Below are 21,945 nucleotides of genomic sequence, written 5' to 3'. Positions count from 1 at the left end.
ATCTTAACATGGACAAGCTACGTACCAGGTACTTTGTAAAATTTGTGATCTTTACAGGAAAGTGTAAATGATATTAGTCAGAAGTTCAGATAATTAGGCAACCTGCTCCTAGTGACCCTTAGGGTATTGCAGACCCTGGGTTCCAGCCGACTCGTCGGTCTCTGAAGCCGAGCCTGTCTACTCCTCAGTGCCGCCTCCCTCTTATCCAAGTTCTCTTAATCAACAAGTCAGTCAAGGGTTTGGACCAGAAGCTCCCAAAGCACCTCCTAGGAGAAAAGGCCTCTAGAAGCAGTCCTCTATGTAGCCTACCATCCTAAACCTCAGCAAAAGACTGGGAACAAGAGATGGTATATACAAATGTTTAGAGATGAGTCCAGTGCAATGCTTGACTGTCATCTGAAGGCCATCAGTGCTGTCAGAGCTCCACTATAACCAGAGGGCAATCTAACAGGATACAGATATAGGATCCTACTTCAATGTATTGATATAACTTGCAGCTTTTGCTATTTATTATTTTACCCTTACCTAGTTATATAAAACAAGAAAAGCCTCATACAAAGAAAGACGTCATATTACTGTGATATCAAGAGATAGACTGCATTTAGGCAAAAGATCAGAAGACAGTATGGAGAAACCACAAAGATCACCCATCAGCATGAGCTTTTTAAACCAGGATTCACATATGTGATTTCATTTTTAACAAACTCTCAGTAGAGATATACCTATATTTGCATATAAGTACAGAAATGCATTCTGAACTCAAATATAAGCTATTTTTAATGGCCCACAACAAAAGGCCCACATCCTAAAGCATTCAAACATGTTGCTGCTACTTTAAATTGGGTCATAAATCTGTGACACATACTCATTAGAGATGGAATGTATGAAAGGTAAGTGGCCAGACAGATGAATTTTACTTACCAGCCCATGTAGCACCTTCAGGAACCTCAACAAAGTGCCTTCGAATCTGACCGGGTTTAAAATGTACATCCGCAAAGGCTAGATCATAATGAGATGACTCATTCACTCTGAAAATTAACAAAAATAAATGAGTAAATGTGATACTTCATAAAAATAGCTACATATTTACAATAAAACTAGCGGCACTCTAGATTTTGTCCAGAAAATACGAGAGAGTACTTCGTTAGAAATAAGTATTAGGAGTTGTTACAAGCTGAAGAGTAAGCACAATATTATCTCATTTAAAAATAGGTATCAGAGCCGGGTGTGGTGGCGCACGCTTGTAATCCCTGTGCTTGGGAGGTGGAGACAGGAGGATCGCGCAGGTTCAAAGCCAGCCTCGCTGGCTTAAGAGACCCTGTTTCCAAAAATAAAAAAGTATAAAATATGCCTGGGAGTGTAGCCTGGAGGTAGAAGGGCTTCCAGGAACCCCAATACCACCAAAAAAAAAAAAAAAAAAAAAAAAAAAAAAAAAAAGTATCAGAGATACAGGGTAGAGACAATTTTACTTCTCTATTTTATAATTTATAATGTATATACACACATTATAAAAAGTACATATTCTTTTTTTGTTAAAGAAACTCTGCAACATTCATAGAATCCACTAATTACCCAATTCTGGACTATACTGGGCCCTAGATATTAAAATAGCAGGTAATGTTTTCTGTTACCAATGCTGCCTCATAGCTACGAATGAAACTGGCATTGTGTTAACCCCTCTGTGGTTTCAAAATTCTCCCACAAGCTGATAATAAACTAAAGAAACAAAGAGCAAATGTATAACTACTGCTATGAAAACAAAGTATAAGCTAAAGTCAAATTCCTGTCCATATGATAAACATTTAATAAGTGTCTATCATATATAAGTCACTGTTATTCACAGCTAGAAATGGAACGAGTAAAATATGATTCTTTGTCCTAGACAGACTAGTGGAGAAACACCATTAGGAAACATTTAACAAAGTAAGCTCCAGTTAGAAAGGAATTATTAGGGGAAACAGATGAATTCTTGGCTTATTCAAAGGAGCCTGTGGAAGATTCCTAAAGGAGATGTTATCAGCTGATTGTCAAAACTATATGTTGCCTTGTTGAAATTCCCACTGCACTTCCAGGGAATACATGACTGAATTGTTGTACAATTTTCCCACATGTATGCTCCTTTTTTTCTTTTGTGATCCTGTGGATGGAACCCAGGGGGTATTCCAAGCTATACCCCCAGCTCTATTTTTTATTTTGAAACAGAGTATAAGTAGCTGAGGCTGACTGTGAATCTGCGATCCTCCTGTCTTAGCCTCCTAAGTGCTGGGATTACAAGTGTTTGCCACCACGCCCAACTCCTATGTCTGCTACTTTTAAAATTTAACCTCCTCAATTTCATCCTATGTACTTTATGGGCTGACTTGTTGCATACTTAATATCTACCTGAGCAACTAACATAATATGAACTATTAATTTGGAACTTTCACTTTTTTCAGAACTTCCATAATCTCAATCTTACCCTTTCATCTACTTATCTGTTTTGTTTTGTATATCTGTGTAATGGGCTCCATATGGGATGGAGTAAGGTCTAGCCACTGTGCCTTCAGAGGGTTCACAGTCAGAGAGAAAATAATTAAATAAAAAAACTGAATACATACTGAATAAAGTTTGTCCAGAGGCATATAAAAAGTTCATGATGCACAAAGAAGGGACTCCTTCACTTTAGACGGCCAGGAGCGAGCACGGTCACTTAAGAGAGGCGCATGAAGCAAAATGGGTTGTGGATACATACAGAGCCTGAGGAACCTCGGTGTGCCAGAGCAGAAAGCTGTCTAACATGTACAACATTTACAAAAGGCATACAGAATGGCAGGCAGCACCAGCATGGGGCTATTATTGTGATAGGACATCATTTGCTATTCTAAGGAGACTGAACTTGATATTTACAGGTACTACTTTTATATTTTAAGCAGAAAGTAATATGATCAAATTGAGTCTACTAGTTCCAGGGCTGACAAGATGGAAAAGTTTGAGCCTGGAAACAGAAGGTGACTAGCAAAGTGGAAGAGCCCAAAGAAGAGATTAATTCCAGACACAGGGAGCCAAGAAAGCCGGAGGTGCAAGAGGGTACAGTAACACTGTCAAGGAATGTGGAGGGACCAGGTAGACTAAGGCTCAGCTGGCCTTTTCACAGGGCAACATGGAGGTCACCAGTAGCCCTGGTGGAAGTGGCTTTAGTTCAGGGAGGAGGATGCCAGGGTTACCAACTGTTCTCATGGCTAACGGGGAGTGGCACGGCTGACTATGTACCACCTAAAAATTCAAGCAAGGAGCAGATCCAAGACTAAATTCTTTCTACCTGATTCTGGCCGAGTATTCCTTTAAAAGTCAGCAGTATTCCACAATTAGCCATTGACAACTCAGATATATCTGTACACTACAAACAACCTCTTACTTACTTTGCTGCTATCACTGCGGTGATTGGAACTCTGAACAGAGGACCTGCATTAGGGGATGCTATGTCATAACCACATACCTTGAAAAGAGAATGGGAAGTTTCAGTATCTATAAACAAACTCGTAAAACAGAAAATAAAAAGGGATAATCCCCTCACAATATAAATTAACCAAGCCTTAAAACTGAAAGGTTCTAATTATAAGGCAACACTAGTCACTGAGTTACAAATTAATAGCAAAAAGTCCAAACAAATCTATACATAAAAATCTTGACTAATTGAGACCTATGAGGAAATGAGACAAGTATAAAATAAGTGCATTTTAATGACTCTTAAATGCAAAGTAGCTCAACCTAGTATTATAGATACTGTGATACTAATTCTGTTACGTACAATTACCAAGTATTTTAAAACATGTGTCTGTGTGTGCATACGTGCGTGTGTGTGTGTGTGTGTGTGTGTGTGTGTGTGTGTTACTGGAATTGAACTCAGGCGCATTATACCTACAAGACAGACCTCCATTCCCCCCTTTTTTAAGTTTAGAAACAGGGTCTCAATTAGTCCTGAGGGCTTTGCTAAGTTGCTGAGGCTGGCTTCAAACCTGTGATCCTTCTGCCTCAGCCTCTCAAGTACTGGGATTGCAGGCAGGCGTGTGCCACCATGCCTGGCTGGCTGGAGTAACTGACGATAGAGGGAGGCCTAATGAACAGGCCATGCCCTTCTGCTTCCTTCCCTTGCTTCCATCACACCAGATGCAGCATTCTATTCTTAGAGGGCTGGCTGCTCACACGGACACAGCTACGCCAGAAGAGCTGGAAAGCCTGGCAAGTGGGAACGTCTACTTTCTTAACAAGAAAGCAATACAATGCAAACACACTTAGGATTGTTTAGTTTTAACTCTGAAACATTTAAACAATTAAAAAGGAGGATAGGTCAATACCTCTGTATAGTGCAATCCTTCTCTTAAGCCTCTGGGATCCACACGTATGTTTATGTGTCTACATTGATTCATGAGTTCCAAATGGCTGGGACACTGAACCCAAGATGAATTTGAAGTTAAAGCTAAATGAAGCTGAAGGGATATTTTTTCAGAGTTTTCTGGCATTGAAAAGACCAAAAGTTAAAATCAGCATTTTCCCCCCTTTCCTTCTATTTTAAAAAGTTTTATCTTTTGTCAAGAAAAATTAGTTTGGTCAATTGTAAAGTGCACAAGATATGGAAATCCAAAGAATAGCTTAAGTTAAACAGTCACAGACTCTTCCTTATACTTTAATATATTGTGAGATCCTAATTCACACTTTCACCAAAAAATGCCTTAAAATAAGGAGTTTCAGTGACTCGCTCACATTACTGTATGCAGATAAAAATGCTTGACGATGGTCAGTATACAGAGCTGACTTTGTACTTCCATCTAGTTGAGCTGCAGTTCTCCTTGGCTACTTCTGCTTCCCACTCTTGTCTGAAAGCCGTCTTAAACACAATGGGGGCTTTGATGCTAACTGAACTGCTGTGGCTCTGGCCCCAACTCTCTATTAGTTCCCTTAAGTCTATTAATTTTAAGAATAACAACACTGTCAATTCACAGTTGACTCTAGAACATCAGCCAAACAGCACTGCTCTACTGTGTGCAATCCATATAAACCACAAACGTGAAAGCTTCAGTTTATTGTCAGCCTGCTACTCACCCGTGTTCTCTGGAAAAACAGGCTCAATGCCAACGCCATGATCTGACGGCGCCACCACCTGAACAGGATCTCGGAGGTAGATGCCGCGGTTATTTCCAACGGTGACAGTAAAGCCTAATCTATTAGCAAATGATGTGTTCTGAACGAGGTAGTCATAGGCCTTATCAACCTACATAAAAAATATAAGTGGTAAGATGTAAATCGCTGGGTGAAGAAAATATTTTATTATATCAATAATCTTGGTTTTGTGGTAGCAAAGAATGAGCCAAAAGTCAGTTCCTATGTTCACGCCTCTATACTACCCACATCCCAAGTTAGAGGGCAGTTCTGTGCTTATAGGCACAGCACCAGTCAATAGTGGAGGACCCTTTCACGTCACTGCTTCTCAGGTGGTCAGTACGATGACCAGGGCTTTTGTTCCTACTGTTTGAATTTCCAACCTGCACATGTCCCTTGTGTTTCTTTTGGTCCAACAAATTTGTCTTAACTGTAGGATTTGCTTTTGTATCCTTTTTGTTTATAGTTGTTCTATGGCCATATCATCTAGAATTTTTACATACTAAATCACGCTACAATAGGAAATGGTGTTCAGTAATAGCTATTAAAGATGTTTATAACCAACCAGTTTTTCATATAGATAATACCTGAATAATACCATGTCCTTGGGCAAATACTTCTATATTGTCAGCCTTCACTGCAGTATTTTCTAGAGCTCTTCTGACTGAATGAACTGTATAATCAACAGTATTAGCTTTCAGACCTACAATAAAAATCAAAACCAAGAAGTAGTGTTAGTGTGCTCACTACTTGAAACCTTTTTCTTCTCAACCAGTATGACAGGTACTCTCTCTGGTTTTCATATTTTGATTCAACATTCATTTTTCGAACCTTTCCTTAAAAACTAAACACTGACTCAAACTGCTTACATTGCACAAATTCTTAATTCAACAAAAAAAAATCACTGCACACAGACTTGCAGTGGCATTAAGGTTATACACAGGTGACATAAATGTAATATAAATGTACAAAGCAGACATTTAGAGAAAGCTGAATGATATTTTCTTAAGATACTTGGCCAAACACTATGGCTGTGGGCAGTAGTTTTTAACCCCCATGCATGTTGTACCGGGGAATAGAATATAAGCAAAAGCATCTGAGGTCTCAAAACAGACCAAGTAAATAAGAATCTTAAGGATTGGATCTCAGGGACTGCTATTTATTAAAAGCTTTGCAGTTGATTCTAGCATGAAGCCAGGTTGGGTACTATAGGTAGGTTATAGAGGACACCAATTTGTTAGCCTTTTACTATTGACTACTGTTAGTGATAAGAGCAAATGCTTATGATATTGGAACTAAACAACATAAACATGGAAACATTATGATGCTAGATGAGCATATCAAATGCATTATTAAATTTGTCCATTAGAATCCACAAAAAGATGAAACAGCATCAGACATATAAGTAAACGAGCCGGCTCTTAGTGCATGCATTTGCAAGGCTGAAACATGGCTAGAAGGACTCAGATGTAGTGGTATTTGGTGAAAACAAACAGGACTAGCAATGAGGGCAGAGACATCAGGGTCCATCCTGAGAGTTCTGACTCAATCTGGCATATGATGTGGTACTGACAGGAACTTAAAAGTAAGTGGTATAAAACTTTTGTTGATATCTTCAGCACCAGTGGAAACTAGCAATGTTGGGGAGAGATACTGTGTACAGAGGCGACAGCTACAGTGGTCAGAAAAGTGGAGAATGAAGTAGGCAGGCAAGAGACTTGAATAGTGGAACATTTCCGAAGCAGGAGTTTCAGAGCAGTCTGTCTACCCCTGATAATACCCTTTTTAATATAGCACACCACCCTAAAAATCCCTGAATGAATATACATTCAATTTATCATTATCTCATAACCCATTCTCTAAACTACACCTTGCTTATAGGACATTACCAACTCTACCATATTTTCTCATCATGACAACGTCAGAAAGCATATAGTCTGCAATATAAGAGAGTAGTAATGAGCAGCATCCGTACCTGAAAGTATGAGGGCAATGCCTCCACATGCATTGGGGGAAGACATAGATGTCCCATTCATGAGCTGAGTCCCTCTCAGTGTCCAGTTAGGAACAGAGGCAATGGCTCCTCCTGGTGCGCTGATACTCACGCCAAGAGCCCCATCAGCACTAAACAGAAACCCACAGAGGTTTGTTAATGATGGCGAGAGTGGGATCTCTATGGGCATTCTTAAGAAGGCCACTGGCCAAATCACTTATGGTTTAATACTATGAATTATTTGCCATCATTCAAATAATGACAAAAATATTATGGGGAATAAATGGAATAACCAGTATAATAATTTCCCATTATAAAAGCAATTACATTTTCCTTATTAGACAGAAATAACTGCATATATTTCTGGATTTTTGTGTGAGGTATATATATGGAAAAATAAATGCTCAAACTCCTCAATGAATGTACTTCTCTCTTTATATTAGTTTTAAATTTTAAGTCCAATATAGCATTGTATAACAGAAATATAACGTGAGCCATATATCTCATTTAAAATTTTCTAAGAGCCAAATATGTATATTTTTTGTGATACTGGGGATTGAACCAAGGGGCATTCTACCTCCAAGCTACACCTCATCCCTATTTTACTTTTTTTGGTGATACTAGGAACAGAACCCAGGGGCATTCTATTTATGAGCTTTACACCCAGCACTATTCTATTCTTTTATTTTGAAACAGAGACTCACTAAGTTGCAGCGAACCTAAGTTGCTGAGGCTGGCCGAGAACCTGTGATCCTCTTCTCTCAGCCTCCAAAGTACTGGGATTATAAGTGTAGACCACCATACCTGGTAAGCTATTTTATTTTGAAACAGGGTCTCATTAAGTTATGGACAGCCTCACTAAATTGCTGAACTAGCCTCAAACCTGTGATTCTCTTGTCTCAGCCTCCCAAGTACCGGGATTACAAGCATGTGCCACAATGCCTAACTTAAAAGTCATATTTTTAAAAAGCTAATAAGAGACTGCTGAAATTAATTTTTTGAGACAACATATCAAAAGTATTAGCATTTTAATATGTAGGTTATAGAAAATACAAATGAGTTTACTTTTTTTTTTTACAAAGTCTTCAAAACCCTATGTACATTTTATACTTATAGTAAATCTTAATTGAGACTAATCTCAAGTGGCTGGTGGCTGCCATACTGGACAACTCAAGTCTACTAGGATTGCCTAGTTGAAGGCTTTGACTAAAGCAAAGTCTAATGACCCAAATCCCTTAGAGCTGAAGATCACATGTCATTCAACACAAGTTCTGTCCTCAGTCTTAAAAAAAGGAACAGAAGAGCAGGCTCTCCACAGAGGCTGCTGCATCTCCCTGCCCCTCCCTCAACTGAGTGAACTACATTTATTTCTAGCTAGGAATATTAGGGTAAGCTGGTTTCACGGTTTTACAGAGCTAAAAACAGTGCACATTATCTTACTCCTGAACTGGGTTGGTGGCACCTCTTAAAGTAAATATCTCAAAACAAGCATTATTAGCTCACTATCTATTGAACTATAAAGATGGTATTAACAAAAGCACATGAATAGTACGATCTCCCATTTATACAGAGGAGATGAGGAAAATGTTATCAATGTCACCAGTATCTATGTATCACAAATAAGATTTACGGTAATTTATTTTGTTTGTGCTATCTTTGTATTACTTAATGTTCACAATGAGTACAAAGTATAACTAAAAAAATAACTGGAAAGAATCATGAATTTAACTATTTACTGTTGTTTATTATTAACATTCAGTGGCTAATCATAAAGCATTTCTCGGTGTTTAAATCAGTATTGTAAAAATGAGGTTTTCTTTTTTGAGGTACCAGGGACGGAAACCAGGGGCATTCTACCTCCGAGCTACACCCCCAGTCGTATTTTTTTTTTTTTTAATTTTGAAACAGGGTCTAAGTAGTGGAGGCTATCTTCAAACCACGATCTTCCTGTCTCAGCCTCCCAAATGCTGGGATTACAAGCGTGTACTACCACGCCCGGCTCTAAAAATGAGTTCAATGAAATGTCAACAAAGTCCTTAAACTACAAAAAAGAACTAGTGGTGTTTTCTTTCTAAAACATCATATGTAAGCCGGGCGTGGTGGCGCACGCTTGTAATCCCCGCGCTTGGGAGGCAGAGACAGGAGGATCGCGCAGGTTCGAAGCCAGCCCCGCTGGCGTAAGAGACCCTGTTTCAAAAATATAAAATAGGTCTGGGAGTGTAGCCCAGAGGAAGAAGGGCTTCCAGGAACCCCAGTACCACCAAAAAATAAATAAATAAATAAATAAATAAAATAAAACATCATATGTAATATAAATTCAAATAATTTTATGTGGACATTATTTGGAAATGCGTCTTTAAGATAATATATACCATACTCATAAACACTAGTAAATCAAGTAGGCGTTATATGTCTAATGTTCAATGCTGATGGGCAGTGTTTTATAAAAATCACTATGGAATATATTGCATTCAGTGATCATTAGTCCACTTTTCATATTTTATACTTCTCTAATAAACCAAATATCTATAGTAATATTTCATGTGTATTGTGTGGTAAACATGTAATAAAATATCTCAATTCTTAGAATAACTGGTTTGTGATCTAATGTGAGTTTTAATTCTAACTTCTATAATTCACAAACTTCGGTATTTTCTTAAAATAATTTGTTAACATTTTTTTTTCTTTTGCCTTGGGGTAGGGAATGAACCCAGGTCCTCACACATGCTAAGCATATGCTCTACTACAGAACTGCATCCCTCGTCCCTAAAATAATTTTTTAAGTGTCATACAGCAAACCAGGTATGGTGATGCATACCTGTAATCTCAGTACTTGGGAGGTTGAGATAGAAAGATCATAGGTTTGATGCCAGTGTATGGTAACTTAGTGAGACTTTGTTTCAAAAAATAAAACATTAGGGTTGGGATATAGTTCGGAAGTAGAATGCTCCTAGTTTCAATCTCTAATATCCCCCCCCCCACACACACACACAGCAGACAGCACACACAAAGTTTGACAGCAAGTAAAATAAACAAAGGTTCGTTTAAATATTCTCAAACTTGCCGGGTGTGGTAGTGCATGTTTGTAATTCCAGCATTTGGGAGGCTGAGACCAGAGGATCGTGGTTTGCGGACAGCCTGAGCTATTTAGTGAGGCCCTTCGCAACTTAGTGAGACCCTGTTTCAAAGTAAAGAATAAAAAAAAAATCGGGCAGGGGTGTAGCTAGGAGGTCAAATGCCTATGGGTTCCATCCCCAGACCAGCAAAACAAAAAACAAAACAAAAAAAGCAAAACTCAAACTTTGCCTTTATAATAACACATTCAGTATTTTTGTTAACTGAACGCAAAACATATAGACCTTTGCTAAGTTTTCATCTTTGCTCCTAGCACTCTTACTTAGCAGTATTAGTTGGGCTGACAAGGATAGTCTACGATGAAGGTAGAAAATGCAGCTTGCTCATCCAATGAGAAGCACAGCCTGATTGTTATCAATGACAGTTTTTCAAAAACCGATTAAATAAGTGTTTTTTAAAGACAAAATTACCTAGAAGACTAGAAAGATATGTTACCAAATTTGCTCTTACCTCAACCAATTTTGCAATCTTGCCCTCCCATATTCCCTATCTTATTTTTATATTCAAACACAGCCTACTAATAATTATTTCCTCCCAAACCACTAAATTAGTTCAGTATAATAAATTGGTTTTATACTAAAATTTGCCTATCTTGTGTTATGCCATTATTGCCATACAGAACTTCTCTTTCTCTCAGCATTCTGGCCTTCAAGGCTGGGCCCAATGCCACCTCCTTTCAGAGTTCAAGTGCCGGCTCCCACGTTTGTTGTCCTGTCACCTTGCAATGGCCTTCTACACCCAGACCACAGCCTGTTCATGCCTCATCCACTGTAGGCACTAACATATTTGCTGATCTGAATTTAAAGTCTATTCTCTTCTTGCTTAACTCCAAAAAGGTAATGGAATAAATTAAAATAGGCTTTATTTTTCAGAGGGTGCCTATACTCACTGCTGTCATAATGAAGGACTGTAAAAATCAAGACTTAATATACCTTTTGAGAAAGATAACCAGTTCCTGGAATTGGACGGACAGTTCACAGGAAGACAGAGAACTAAAACAGGTGAACATCACTTGTACTCAGACCTTACTGACTCACTGACTGTACCGGAAAGGTTCGGAGTAGAGCAGAGCTTCAAAAGCATGAACATGAGTATGCAAGCTCTGTAGCTGCAAGGCTTTACAAGAGTTTAGGGCTTTTGTTTCACCAAAGTCCAAATACCAAAGTATTTAAAACAAGGCCATTACTACTTATCTAAACCCTGCCCTTCCCGATCATGTAAAGTTTTAATTAATTATACATAAGGGCCACTGTACTACTTGTACTTACCTTGGGCCTCTAGAAGACCATGTATATTGATTGGCAGGTAATTTCTCTCGCAGTGAATACTCAGCAACCATCATATCCGGAGAAACATAAGCACCAACACCTGTGGGATAGATTAGTAAAAGGAAACAAAATTGACCCAATAGATCCTAATTTTCCCAATGAAACCCACTGTTTATATGGGCAAACTGCTTCATACCTATGCTAGTTCTTACTCTGGTTAAACAGACAAACATGAAAATTGAATAGAAGACACGGGAAGTTTACTATGCATTAGTGGTTATACTAAGTCCGCTGCTTTTGGACATGAAAATAACTAACTTCCAGCATTATGATGTGGATTTAACATACCAGTGTGCACCTACACTTATCCTAGCTTTCTTTAAATTATACTAAGTTCTAGATAAGCTGGTTCCCCACTAGATCGTTTCCTGAGGACATTTGTGGTCTACAGCAGCTTATATGCAAGAGGGATACAATTACCGTTTGAGTCACCGTAGTTTTCTATTTGCTTGTTTTCACAGAAACGTATTTCTAAAACAGGAGACTAACCTATCACACTTGATGTAGTTCCGCCTGGACAACCAACTGTAGAAAGGCAAGGGCCATTATTCCCAGCACTGGAAACATAAATTATGTTATGCTTCCATACAGCTTCATTAATTACTTCACAAATTCTCCTGAAAAGAGAAAATTTCTCTGAATAAATAAAAATGTCCTTTTAAGAATTAAAATAAAAACACCAAATTACAATATGGGTTTCAAACTGTAGAACTAAAATAGTGGCTATAAATGAGGAGGCAGACATCCGAATCACTTGGTGTACTTTCTCCAACTATCAATACTCAGCCTCTACCCCTTGTGTACATAGTATCAAAATCTTACTTAAATGTGTGGTTACATAAATGCTGGCCCGTCTACTTTTGGTGGAACATGATGCAGCCATTCCAAGTCAAATACCCTAGTTGGATTTTAGCATAGTCAAAGAGTTATGGGGCCAGATTAAATGTGGGAAAAATGCTAAATACACAACTTTGCACCAAAATATATACAACAAAGCATCAGAATATTAGTAGTGGTGGGACAGTGGAGCAGTACGAGGTTTTGTTTCCATCACCTAATCAATGTACTTAGAAAATATTCTTCAAGGGACCCCTAACACATATTTTGACTAGAAATTATTTGACTAAAGGAACTAATAATATCTTTAGTGACAAAGGTAAAGGAGATTTAAGACACCAGAAAGAATGTAATTTCCAGATGTAAAAAATCTGATCAGATACTGACAGCAAAGAAGAAAATTTGCTGGTGTTAAAGATGAAGTCAAGCCAGGCGTGGTGGCGCATGCTTGTAAACCCAGCATTCGGGAGGCTGAGACCGGAGGATCACGGTTTGCGGATAGCCTCAGCTACTTAGTGAGGCCCTCTGCAACTCAGTGAGACCCAGTTTCAAAATAAAGAATATAAAATAGGGCAGGGAGTGTAGCTCAGAAGTCGAATGCCCCAGCCGGGTGTGGTGGCGCATGCTTGTAATCTCCGCGCTTGGGAGGCAGAGACAGGAGGATCGCGCAGGTTCGAAGCCAGCCGCGCGCCCAGCCGCGCGCGCTGGTTTAGGAGACCCTGTTTCCAAAATGAAAATGTAAAAAATAGGTCTGGGAGTGTAGCCCGGAGGTAGAAGGGCTTCCAGGAACCCCAGTACCACCAAAAAAAAAAAAAAAAAAAAAAAAAAAAAAGGTGAAGTCAAACCATGAAGAAGAAAATGTATAGAGTTAGAGGGTTGATCACAGTCCTAAGTGTGAATGGATATTTGGGAAAGAAGACTCTAAAAGGACAAATGTCAAAGGAGAGAAGACCATGAGCTTAGGTCAGGAGAAAACGAGGCAGGGGAGAAGGGGAAGATGTACTGAAGAACCAACAAAACAGCCCCAGAGCGCACATTACAGGACAGTAAAGTGATGTCTCACGAGAAACCCTGGGACCAGTTATTTGAGAAAATTTGTTAACAGACAACCGCAAGTTCTAGCTTGGTACAATTTCCATTTTGATAAGATTTTAAATAAAGCTTCAGAAAGCAGATGGTTGGCATGTTTCAATGGCTGGTGGTGGGAGTGGGGAAGAGATGATCAATAAGTAAGTCCTCTAGATGAGTTTAATTTTAAATAGTCATCACTATGAAGAAAAACACAGGTAAAGTAACCTTAGGTCAAGGCCACAACACTAGATTGGGAGTGCAAGGTGACAGGAGTGGCCGGAGGTCCCAGGCCCTAAAGGGGAGAAGTGAATACGCAGTGCCAGGGGCACATTCCACAGACCCTGCAGGGCTACCGCAGGGAGCAGCAGGGCTTCCACAGTCCATGTGAGGTGGTCGGGGAGTGCTGCCGAGGAGGCAGGCTCAGGGTGCTTGTGGATGAGCAGTATAGTAAGGAGCCTCAACTGGCCGGCCAGGGGAGTGAGGATGCAGGCCCTGGCCAGCAGTGTGAGGTACAAGGAGGTCTGAGGGAGCAGCAGGGCTACCCCAGCCACAGGGAATCGCTCAGACCTGAGACTGTCAGCATGGTGCCACGACTGGCACTAACAGCAAACACGAGGGCAGTGGATGCTTGTGGATGAGCAGTATAGTAAGGAGCCTCAACTGGCCGGCCAGGGGAGTGAGGATGCAGGCCCTGGCCAGCAGTGTGAGGTACAAGGAGGTCTGAGGGAGCAGCAGGGCTACCCCAGCCACAGGGAATCGCTCAGACCTGAGACTGTCAGCATGGTGCCACGACTGGCACTGACAGCAAACACGAGGGCAGTGGGGCTTCAGGCCTAAGGCCCAAGACACAGTCGTCTAACCACCGTGACTCTCGTTATTTAGCACATTTAACACTCTTCCCCAGCTAAGGGCTGTAGCTAACAGCGGTCAAAGGACACTCACCCAGAATTTGGCCAGTGAGTTGCTTCTCCGTAGCTATAGTTGACAAGATCACACTTATGATTTATAACTTCTATCATCTAATAAAATGATTAAGAGTCTAGTTTAGGAAGCAATGCTTAGAAAGAGATTAACCAGTAAAATAAAGGCTTTTCATCCTATGGTTTACCAATCATATTCTGATTTATAAGTTACATCTAGGCATACAGTAAAAAATGAAAACAATATGGCAGGAGGAGCAAACAAGATAGTAAATAGTCAACAAAAATAAAACTAGTATTTCTACAATGAAATGGGGTTAGAGGAGGAGAGATGTGGAGGAAAAGAAGCATTCTCACTAGATTACAAAATCACTTAAATTACATTTTAAAACAAAGTGCAGATTATTAGTGGAAGTTTTAAATTCCTTTGGCTAATAAAGCAAACTATCAAAATGATTTTTTCTTGAAAAATATCTCAAAGTTGCATGCTAGAAAATGTATTAGAAATGAGTATAAAATAAGTATCTTTTTCATAAAGGTTTTTAAGCCAGAAAACTTCATCCCGATAATTGTCATTATAACATTTTAATAATTAATAAGCATTTTTGCCTCAACAAAGTCCTATACATCAAATATAGTTCAACAAGTCTTAAAAAGAATACTGTATAAACTTAAAAACTGTCGATTAATCAATAGTCTAAATCAACAACTCCTGAGTACTCACAGCTCTTATGAGGCCTGTGCCAGTTTCCATTGTGCTTAACCTTGTATCACCAATCTTTATTGAAAGAATTTGAGCACCAGGAGCTACTCCATTGCGTTCGGGTTCTTCTGGAAAATGCCCAGCGGCTATACTAGCTACATGTGTGCCATGAGCTCCTAGAGGCAGATGGGTAGGGAGATAATAAAGAATATTTACACACAAAAATTTTAACCATTCCAATTTCATAATATCAATCATGATAATCAAATAAAAATGTACCCTGATCTACATACTTAATGACATATTACCTTAAGTCTTACCACAACCCAAAGTATAAAGCTTCTTGAATTACATACACTTTTCTGTCATTCTGGATTCTACTGACCACTGAGCACAAAAATGCACATCACCATCATGAAGGAAAGTATCTGCAATACATATACCTGACAAGTAGCTTGTATCCAGAATATATAATCTTTCAAATCAAAAAAAGAGGTGACTTGCCTACTCCTACCCTCAAATAGGTAAAACATTTGAAAAGAATATTTCACAAAAGAGGATACCCAAATGGCCAATAAGCATGACAAGATGTTCAAATTCATGAGCTATCTGGGAATTGTAAATTAAAACCATGAGAAGCCTCTGCAAACATTTTTAGAATAGCTGAAGTTTTAAAAGCTGATAACAGCAAATGCTGGTGGGTGTGAAACTGAACATGAACACACTCACTGACCCAGCAATTGCACTCTTACTTGGACACCCAGAAGAAATAAGTGCACACACACACTTAGACATTCACACAACAATGCTTGTGGCAGCATCGTGTAATTCAAGTAAGATCCACTAACTGTAAATGAATATATGGTATTATCAATTCATAAAATAGTTATACAGCAATAATTTTGATGAAGCTTGTATAAAAATAAGGTTGAATGAAAGTTCTGTACAAAAAGATTTAAATTAATTTGGTTTATATAAATAGAAATAAGCAGAATATATATTTCTGAATATATTTCAGAATATATTTCTGACCTAAATAGACATCATATGGTTCAAAGTAGTGTGGCAAGGGAAGTCAGGATAGTGGCTACCTTTGAAGGGGTTCTTGATTAGTAAGAACAAGAAAAGAGTTTTTATAATGTTTATTTTATGAGCTGGATGGAAACTATCCAATTTGTGATAATTCAGTGTATTTATAATTTGTATGCTGTTAGGGACATATTATGTATCAATAAAGTGAAACAGAAACATAGGACTTTTTATTTTAAAGCAAAGTTTCTTAGAAAGATATCCTACCACTGTATGACAAGTGACAAGTGGAGCTGGCTCTTAGTATCTGGGGACAGGTGAGCGCTCAAGGCCTGCGGCCTCCAGAAGGTCTGCCACTGCTCTAGCCCCCACTGCCAGGCCGGGCAAGGAAGCATGCACCCAATGCTGCCACTGTGGAATAATAATGTAATCCATCCCACGCAAAGCCCAGAGTCAGCACCAGACACCAGTCAGAGTGGTGACCGTACAGGAGATGAGTGCACCAAGCCCTGGCAAGAATGCGGAGCACCTGGAGCGTGCCCGCTGCTGCAGAGAGCACAGGAGGAAGCGGCGGCAAGTGTTCTAAGAAGTTTAGTAGGACATACTACCGAAATGATCCCTGAAGGAAGCCTCGGGGAGCCAGGGAGGAGATATAAGGGTAGGGGTGGAGGAACACTTAGGTTCATTAATAGAAATACTACCATAGAAGCTGGGCGTGGTGGTGCATTCCTGTAATCCCAGCATTTGGGAGGCTGACAGCTGAGGATCTCGGTTCAAGGACAGCCTCAGCTACTAATTAGTGAGGCCCTCCGCAACTTTGTGAGACCCTGTTCCAAAATAAAGAATAAAAAATAGAGCGGGGTGTAGCTTGGAGATTGAATGCCTCTGGATTCCATCCCCAGCCCCACAAAAAAAAAAAAAAAAAACCTACCACAGACTATGTGTATACATGCAAATATATACCAACATTAATCTGGGTACTTTTTAATAGGACGGAGGGTAGGGAAATGGGGAGGGGGCACCAAGAGCGTGTGCATGTATGGTCATTGTCAACATGAGTTACATTATGATGTGAGACTATAATACACCAATAAAAGCCCCAAAAAGTACAAGTTTACTATATCCGAACAGTTCTCTTAGATTTCGGTCCCCTAAAAATGAACATCTATTTTTATATGAGACATGTTCACAAATGTTGAAGCAATCTAAATGTCTCCAATGGGGGAACGGATCACAAACTGTAATCCTATGATGAAATACCACTCAAAGTATTTGTAATCACAGCACTGATGAATCTCAAAATCATTAGTCCAAGTGAAAGAAGGCAGGCAAACCTCTCAGTTTTTATTTAGCTGATCTAAAATTCTAGAAAATACAGAGTAATCTAGAGTGACAGAAAGCAGATCAGTTAATGCTGAAGAGGTACATATGGATATCAAAACTTAGCAAACTGTGTGTGTGTGTGTGTGTGTGTGTGTGTGTGTGTGTGTGTGTAGTTTAAGTCTGACTGTAACTCAATAAGCTTGGTGGGAAGAGCAAGAGCTAAAGGCATTCTACTTCATTCTCCTTTCTCATTCCCCAAAGTAACCATATTATAAAGCTCGTATGCATAGTGTTTCCATCTTTCATATTTTCACCATATACACATGCATATCCACAAGCACTGCATGGTATTTATTCAGTATGCTTTTAAATGGTACATAAATATCAATATACTTGTCATTAAAATTATATTTGAGATTGATTCATATGTTTTGATTGCTAAATAATATTTCACAGTATGAATAACAATTTTTAAAAATCAATTTTTTGTTATTATTTAGGGAGTTTTCAACCTTACTGAAATTATAAGAAAGCTATAGTGACTCTCCATACTCATGGGTGGATTTTTTTTGTTTTTGGTAGGTAGTAGGGATTGAAGTAGAGGCACTCTACCCCAGCCCTTTCCAATATATATATTTTTTTAAGCAGGTTTCACTAAGTTGCCGAGGCTGACCTGGAACCTGTCATTCTCCCGCCTCAGTCTCTCAAATACTGGGATTAGAGGTGTATGCCACCATGCCCAGCTCTCATGGGTGAATTTTTTTAAAGATTAATAAAAGTGAAATTATTCTTCATAAGAAGTATGTGGATGAATTTTCTGATGTTGGACCATATCTCTGTATTCTTAGAATACATCTTATATGGTTATGACTTAGACCTAATCTTTGGTTGGGGCCTGCAGAGTAAATGATCTTAATGGCCCTTTTGGTCTATAAGAATGTACCTCCTTACCACTCCATAAATTATCTTTCATTAATAATTCTGAAATAAATACCTCCACTAGTCACAATGGAGAGCAGGTTTCCATCATCATAAATATTAACAGAGTAATTCAACATCTCAGCTGTGCCAAAAGAGCCATATTCTTGGGCCTCTTTGTAGTTTCTCAATACAGTAGATTTGCTCAAGTCCCCATCTTCATTTGAATCAATGCAGGCTCTGTTAAGGAAAAAAGCAGGTATCAAAATATATCAAAATCCTTACTTTTCTAAAGATAATGAAAATAGTCTCTCAGTTCTCTTCTTATGACCCTACTATGCTACTACGACAAACACAGTAAACAGAATCCTTCGTTTCAGAGTCAGCAGTAGAGGGTAGGTCAGTCAACTTCTCGGAACCAGCACCCGAGCCATGCTCGAAGGCCTCAGACCCTGGGGGAAAAGCTGGCCTGCCACTGAGGAAGTGAGAAGCAGAGCACTGCGGAGTCCAGCGGCTCCTGTCAGTGCTGGCTCTGCGACTCCAGCAGCTCATGCAGGCTCCTTCAAACTAGGTGGACTACATCGAGCCTTAGTTTCATAGCTTTAATAGCTGCGTATACATTTGTTGTGTTTTTTATTTATTTTTTTGCAGTATTAGGGATGGAACCCAGGGGCTTTCTACCTCTGAGCTACACCCCCAGTCCTACTTTTATTCTTTATTTTGAAACAGGGTACCACTGAGTTGCAAAGGACCTCACTAAGTAGCTGAGGCTGGCCGTGAACTGCGATCCTCCTGTCTTAGGCTCCCAAATGTTGGGATTACAAGCGGGTGGCACCACTCCTGGCTAAACATATGTTTTTACAAAAAGCACTTTTGATAAAATTTTTTGGTTGTCCTACCTGCTCTTTCTTCAGTTATTAACTTTTTTAGAAGACAATCTGAGTAATATAAATCGAATATTAAAGTGATAAATGGAATGTATATTATTGAAAGATCAACATTATGTTTTCAGTCGTTAGATCTTGGAATATACTTTTTTAAATTAAGAACTGTGTTGTAGTCAGGTGTGGTGGTACATGCTTATAATCCCGGTACTTGAGAGTCTGAGACAGGAGAATCACAGGTTTTTGGCCAGCCTCAGCTACTTAGTGAGGCCCTCCGCAATTTAGTGAGACCCTGTCTCAGAATAAAGAATGAAAAATAGGACTGGGGGTGTAGATTGGAGGTGAAATGCCCTTGAATTCAATCCTCGGCACTCCAAACAAACAAACAAGCAAGCAAGCAAGCAAATAAACAAACAAACTGTGCTGTAACAAGCTAGGCAAATTATTAAAAATTGCTAAGATGGACTAATGGAAGCCGAGTAAAATGAATACACAAGAAAGCATTTATTAATATATATTTAAGCATATGTTTCATTAACAAAGTATGAGAGTTTGGAAAGAAGAATCCCTAAAAGCTTCTTTTTACATATACACCAATTGTGATACCCCAAACTGATTTACAATATTTCAAAAGACATAGGCTACACCAAGTTAAAGGAAAATGAAGGTCTATGGGAAAAACCAGGTAGATAGAAAACAAATAGCATATCAAATAAAATCAAGACTGAGATCAATATGTAAAATGGGTGTCACCAATTGCCCATATGCTAGCAAGAGGACACTTGGCTCCAAAGCGTATGTAATCAGCCAGCATCCATCAAAGTCACAGTCTTCCCAAATTTCCCCCACTGATCTAATCAACAGTCCATACCTCCAGTGCATCCATTTCACTCTTTCCACCTCTCTCTTCCTTACCTTGCTACTTAAGGAGTCCATGGCCTTCTGCAGCTACTGTGATTTCAAGCCTGATCATCTGACTCCAGTGTCAAACCTTCTACGTCTTCCAATGGCTCTCAGGGTGAAGTTGAAACTCCACAGCAAAGCTCCTCATAACCAAACCTCTACTTATCTCCCCCACATCCTCGTTCCACAACACACTCTATGATCTACAGAGCTACTTACAGTTCCTCCAATAACCTATGATCTTCCCCTCCACCTTCAAAGCCCTTTCCTACCCTCTGCTTAGTGAAGTGTGTTGACCATTTATGTTTCAACTTATGAGGCTCCCTCTCGGTAATCTCTCTTGATGCTTCCTAGACTGGTTCCACATTCCCAGGCAAGTATTCCTAGAGTCCAGTTCATGAAAAAGCTTCTATATTACAAAGAAGGCGTTCAGTGAGCACGAATCAGGAGTCAATGAATCTACATCTTTAGTATCATTCTCACAGAACACTCTACGACACATTTCATAGGTCTGTCTCTTATAACCAGCACCAACGTGGAGTGACTCGACAAGACAAGCATCCCATCAAAACATTGCTGGCTTCACTAAGTAACCAGAGGGCAAACGTGAATGTGGTGCAAGGTGAACAACTCTAAAGCTCTGGCTGGCTTAACTCAGAGGAGCTGTTAGAACCCAGAGAGAGAACATGAAAAAGAGGTTCATAGAGCATTTGTGTGAGAGTGAGCAGGAGCTTAGGTTTGATAAATTCCTTGACATTTCCACATACTTCTTTGTCAATTTTCTAAGAAAAGAAGCCACAGCTTTCATCAAAACATCACATAAGAACCATGACATAATAAGGTCAAAACAGTGAAAAGAAACAAACAGCTTTTCTTTATGTAATCTTCTGTAAATACTGTTTCAACCAGTTTTTGCTCAATTTTGAGTGATGGTGGGTTTATACTACATATTCTGACAAACACTCAAGGAGGAGAGTAGTATTAAGGTCACCCGCTAAGTGCCGAGGCAGGGGTTTAATAGTTAGAGATGTGGCAGAGGGGAGAACAGACTTGACATTCTTCACAAAACAAAAAATAAACAGGTACTTAAAGGATGGGTCAATTTTCCTCCCCTTAGAAATGATTGACATTTCTGATATGGGAACATTTCCAGACAGTGCCTAAATTCACCGTAAGTATATCGGGATCTTCAGAATTCTAAGAATTGTGGACTTGAGATCAAAACTCTATAGGAAATACATCATGTTAAAAAATTTAAAATATTTTTTGTGCTATTTGAAAGCATAATTCTGTTGTTTATTGTATGACTATAACAAAATTTTCTAAAATGTTCCTCTGAGATTTGAGGTTTTCATTTAATATTTGATTAAATTTCATTTCCAAGACAAAAGTTCTAAAAGAAATCTTAGAAGAACTGTCAATAATGGCTACAAACACATCACTTTATCAATGACCTGAAAGACCAAGAAAACCTTCCTGAAACACACTGGCACTCCATACTTCTTGACTTCAAATTCTTTTATCTAAGAACAAAATAATCTGCTGTGTTCTCAGAACCTCAAGGGCCATTTGAATGAGACTACCTGTGGCCTCACTGCCCAATCCCTGCTGACGTGTATTCTTTAAGTCTTTTTGCAGTATACTTGATTTTGGATTTTGCATTCCCTTACATTTAACCTTGCCTCCTCTCTCACACTAAGGCGCATCAACTAGTGACTATCATGCTCCATCAAGTGGTGCATGATTCTATACTATACATTAGATA

At 39.1% G+C, this 21,945-nt stretch overlaps 1 protein-coding gene across 2 annotated transcripts in view; it reads right to left on the bottom strand.

Moving 5' to 3' along the window:
* TPP2 (tripeptidyl peptidase 2) overlaps nucleotides 1–21,945 on the bottom strand; it is a gene marked incomplete at both ends in the record, with an annotated part of 90,118 nt that overhangs the window by 43,133 nt on the left and 25,040 nt on the right. For both annotated transcript variants that reach the window (XM_080688890.1, XM_080688891.1), the window contains 11 exons: nucleotides 922–1,028; nucleotides 3,399–3,475; nucleotides 4,335–4,492; nucleotides 5,080–5,248; nucleotides 5,724–5,839; nucleotides 7,112–7,260; nucleotides 11,533–11,632; nucleotides 12,082–12,209; nucleotides 14,443–14,519; nucleotides 15,145–15,299; nucleotides 18,470–18,633. In XM_080688890.1, coding sequence (XP_080545016.1) covers nucleotides 922–1,028; nucleotides 3,399–3,475; nucleotides 4,335–4,492; nucleotides 5,080–5,248; nucleotides 5,724–5,839; nucleotides 7,112–7,260; nucleotides 11,533–11,632; nucleotides 12,082–12,209; nucleotides 14,443–14,519; nucleotides 15,145–15,299; nucleotides 18,470–18,633 — 1,400 coding nt within the window. The remainder of the gene's footprint in view (nucleotides 1–921; nucleotides 1,029–3,398; nucleotides 3,476–4,334; nucleotides 4,493–5,079; nucleotides 5,249–5,723; nucleotides 5,840–7,111; nucleotides 7,261–11,532; nucleotides 11,633–12,081; nucleotides 12,210–14,442; nucleotides 14,520–15,144; nucleotides 15,300–18,469; nucleotides 18,634–21,945) is intronic.

The sequence above is a fragment of the Muscardinus avellanarius genome (assembly GCF_963383645.1).
Source record: "Muscardinus avellanarius genome assembly, chromosome: 2".
Classification (NCBI taxonomy): Eukaryota; Metazoa; Chordata; class Mammalia; order Rodentia; family Gliridae; genus Muscardinus; species Muscardinus avellanarius.
Note: the sequence above shows the minus strand (reverse complement) of the source record. Positions and strands in the feature narration are given on the sequence as shown.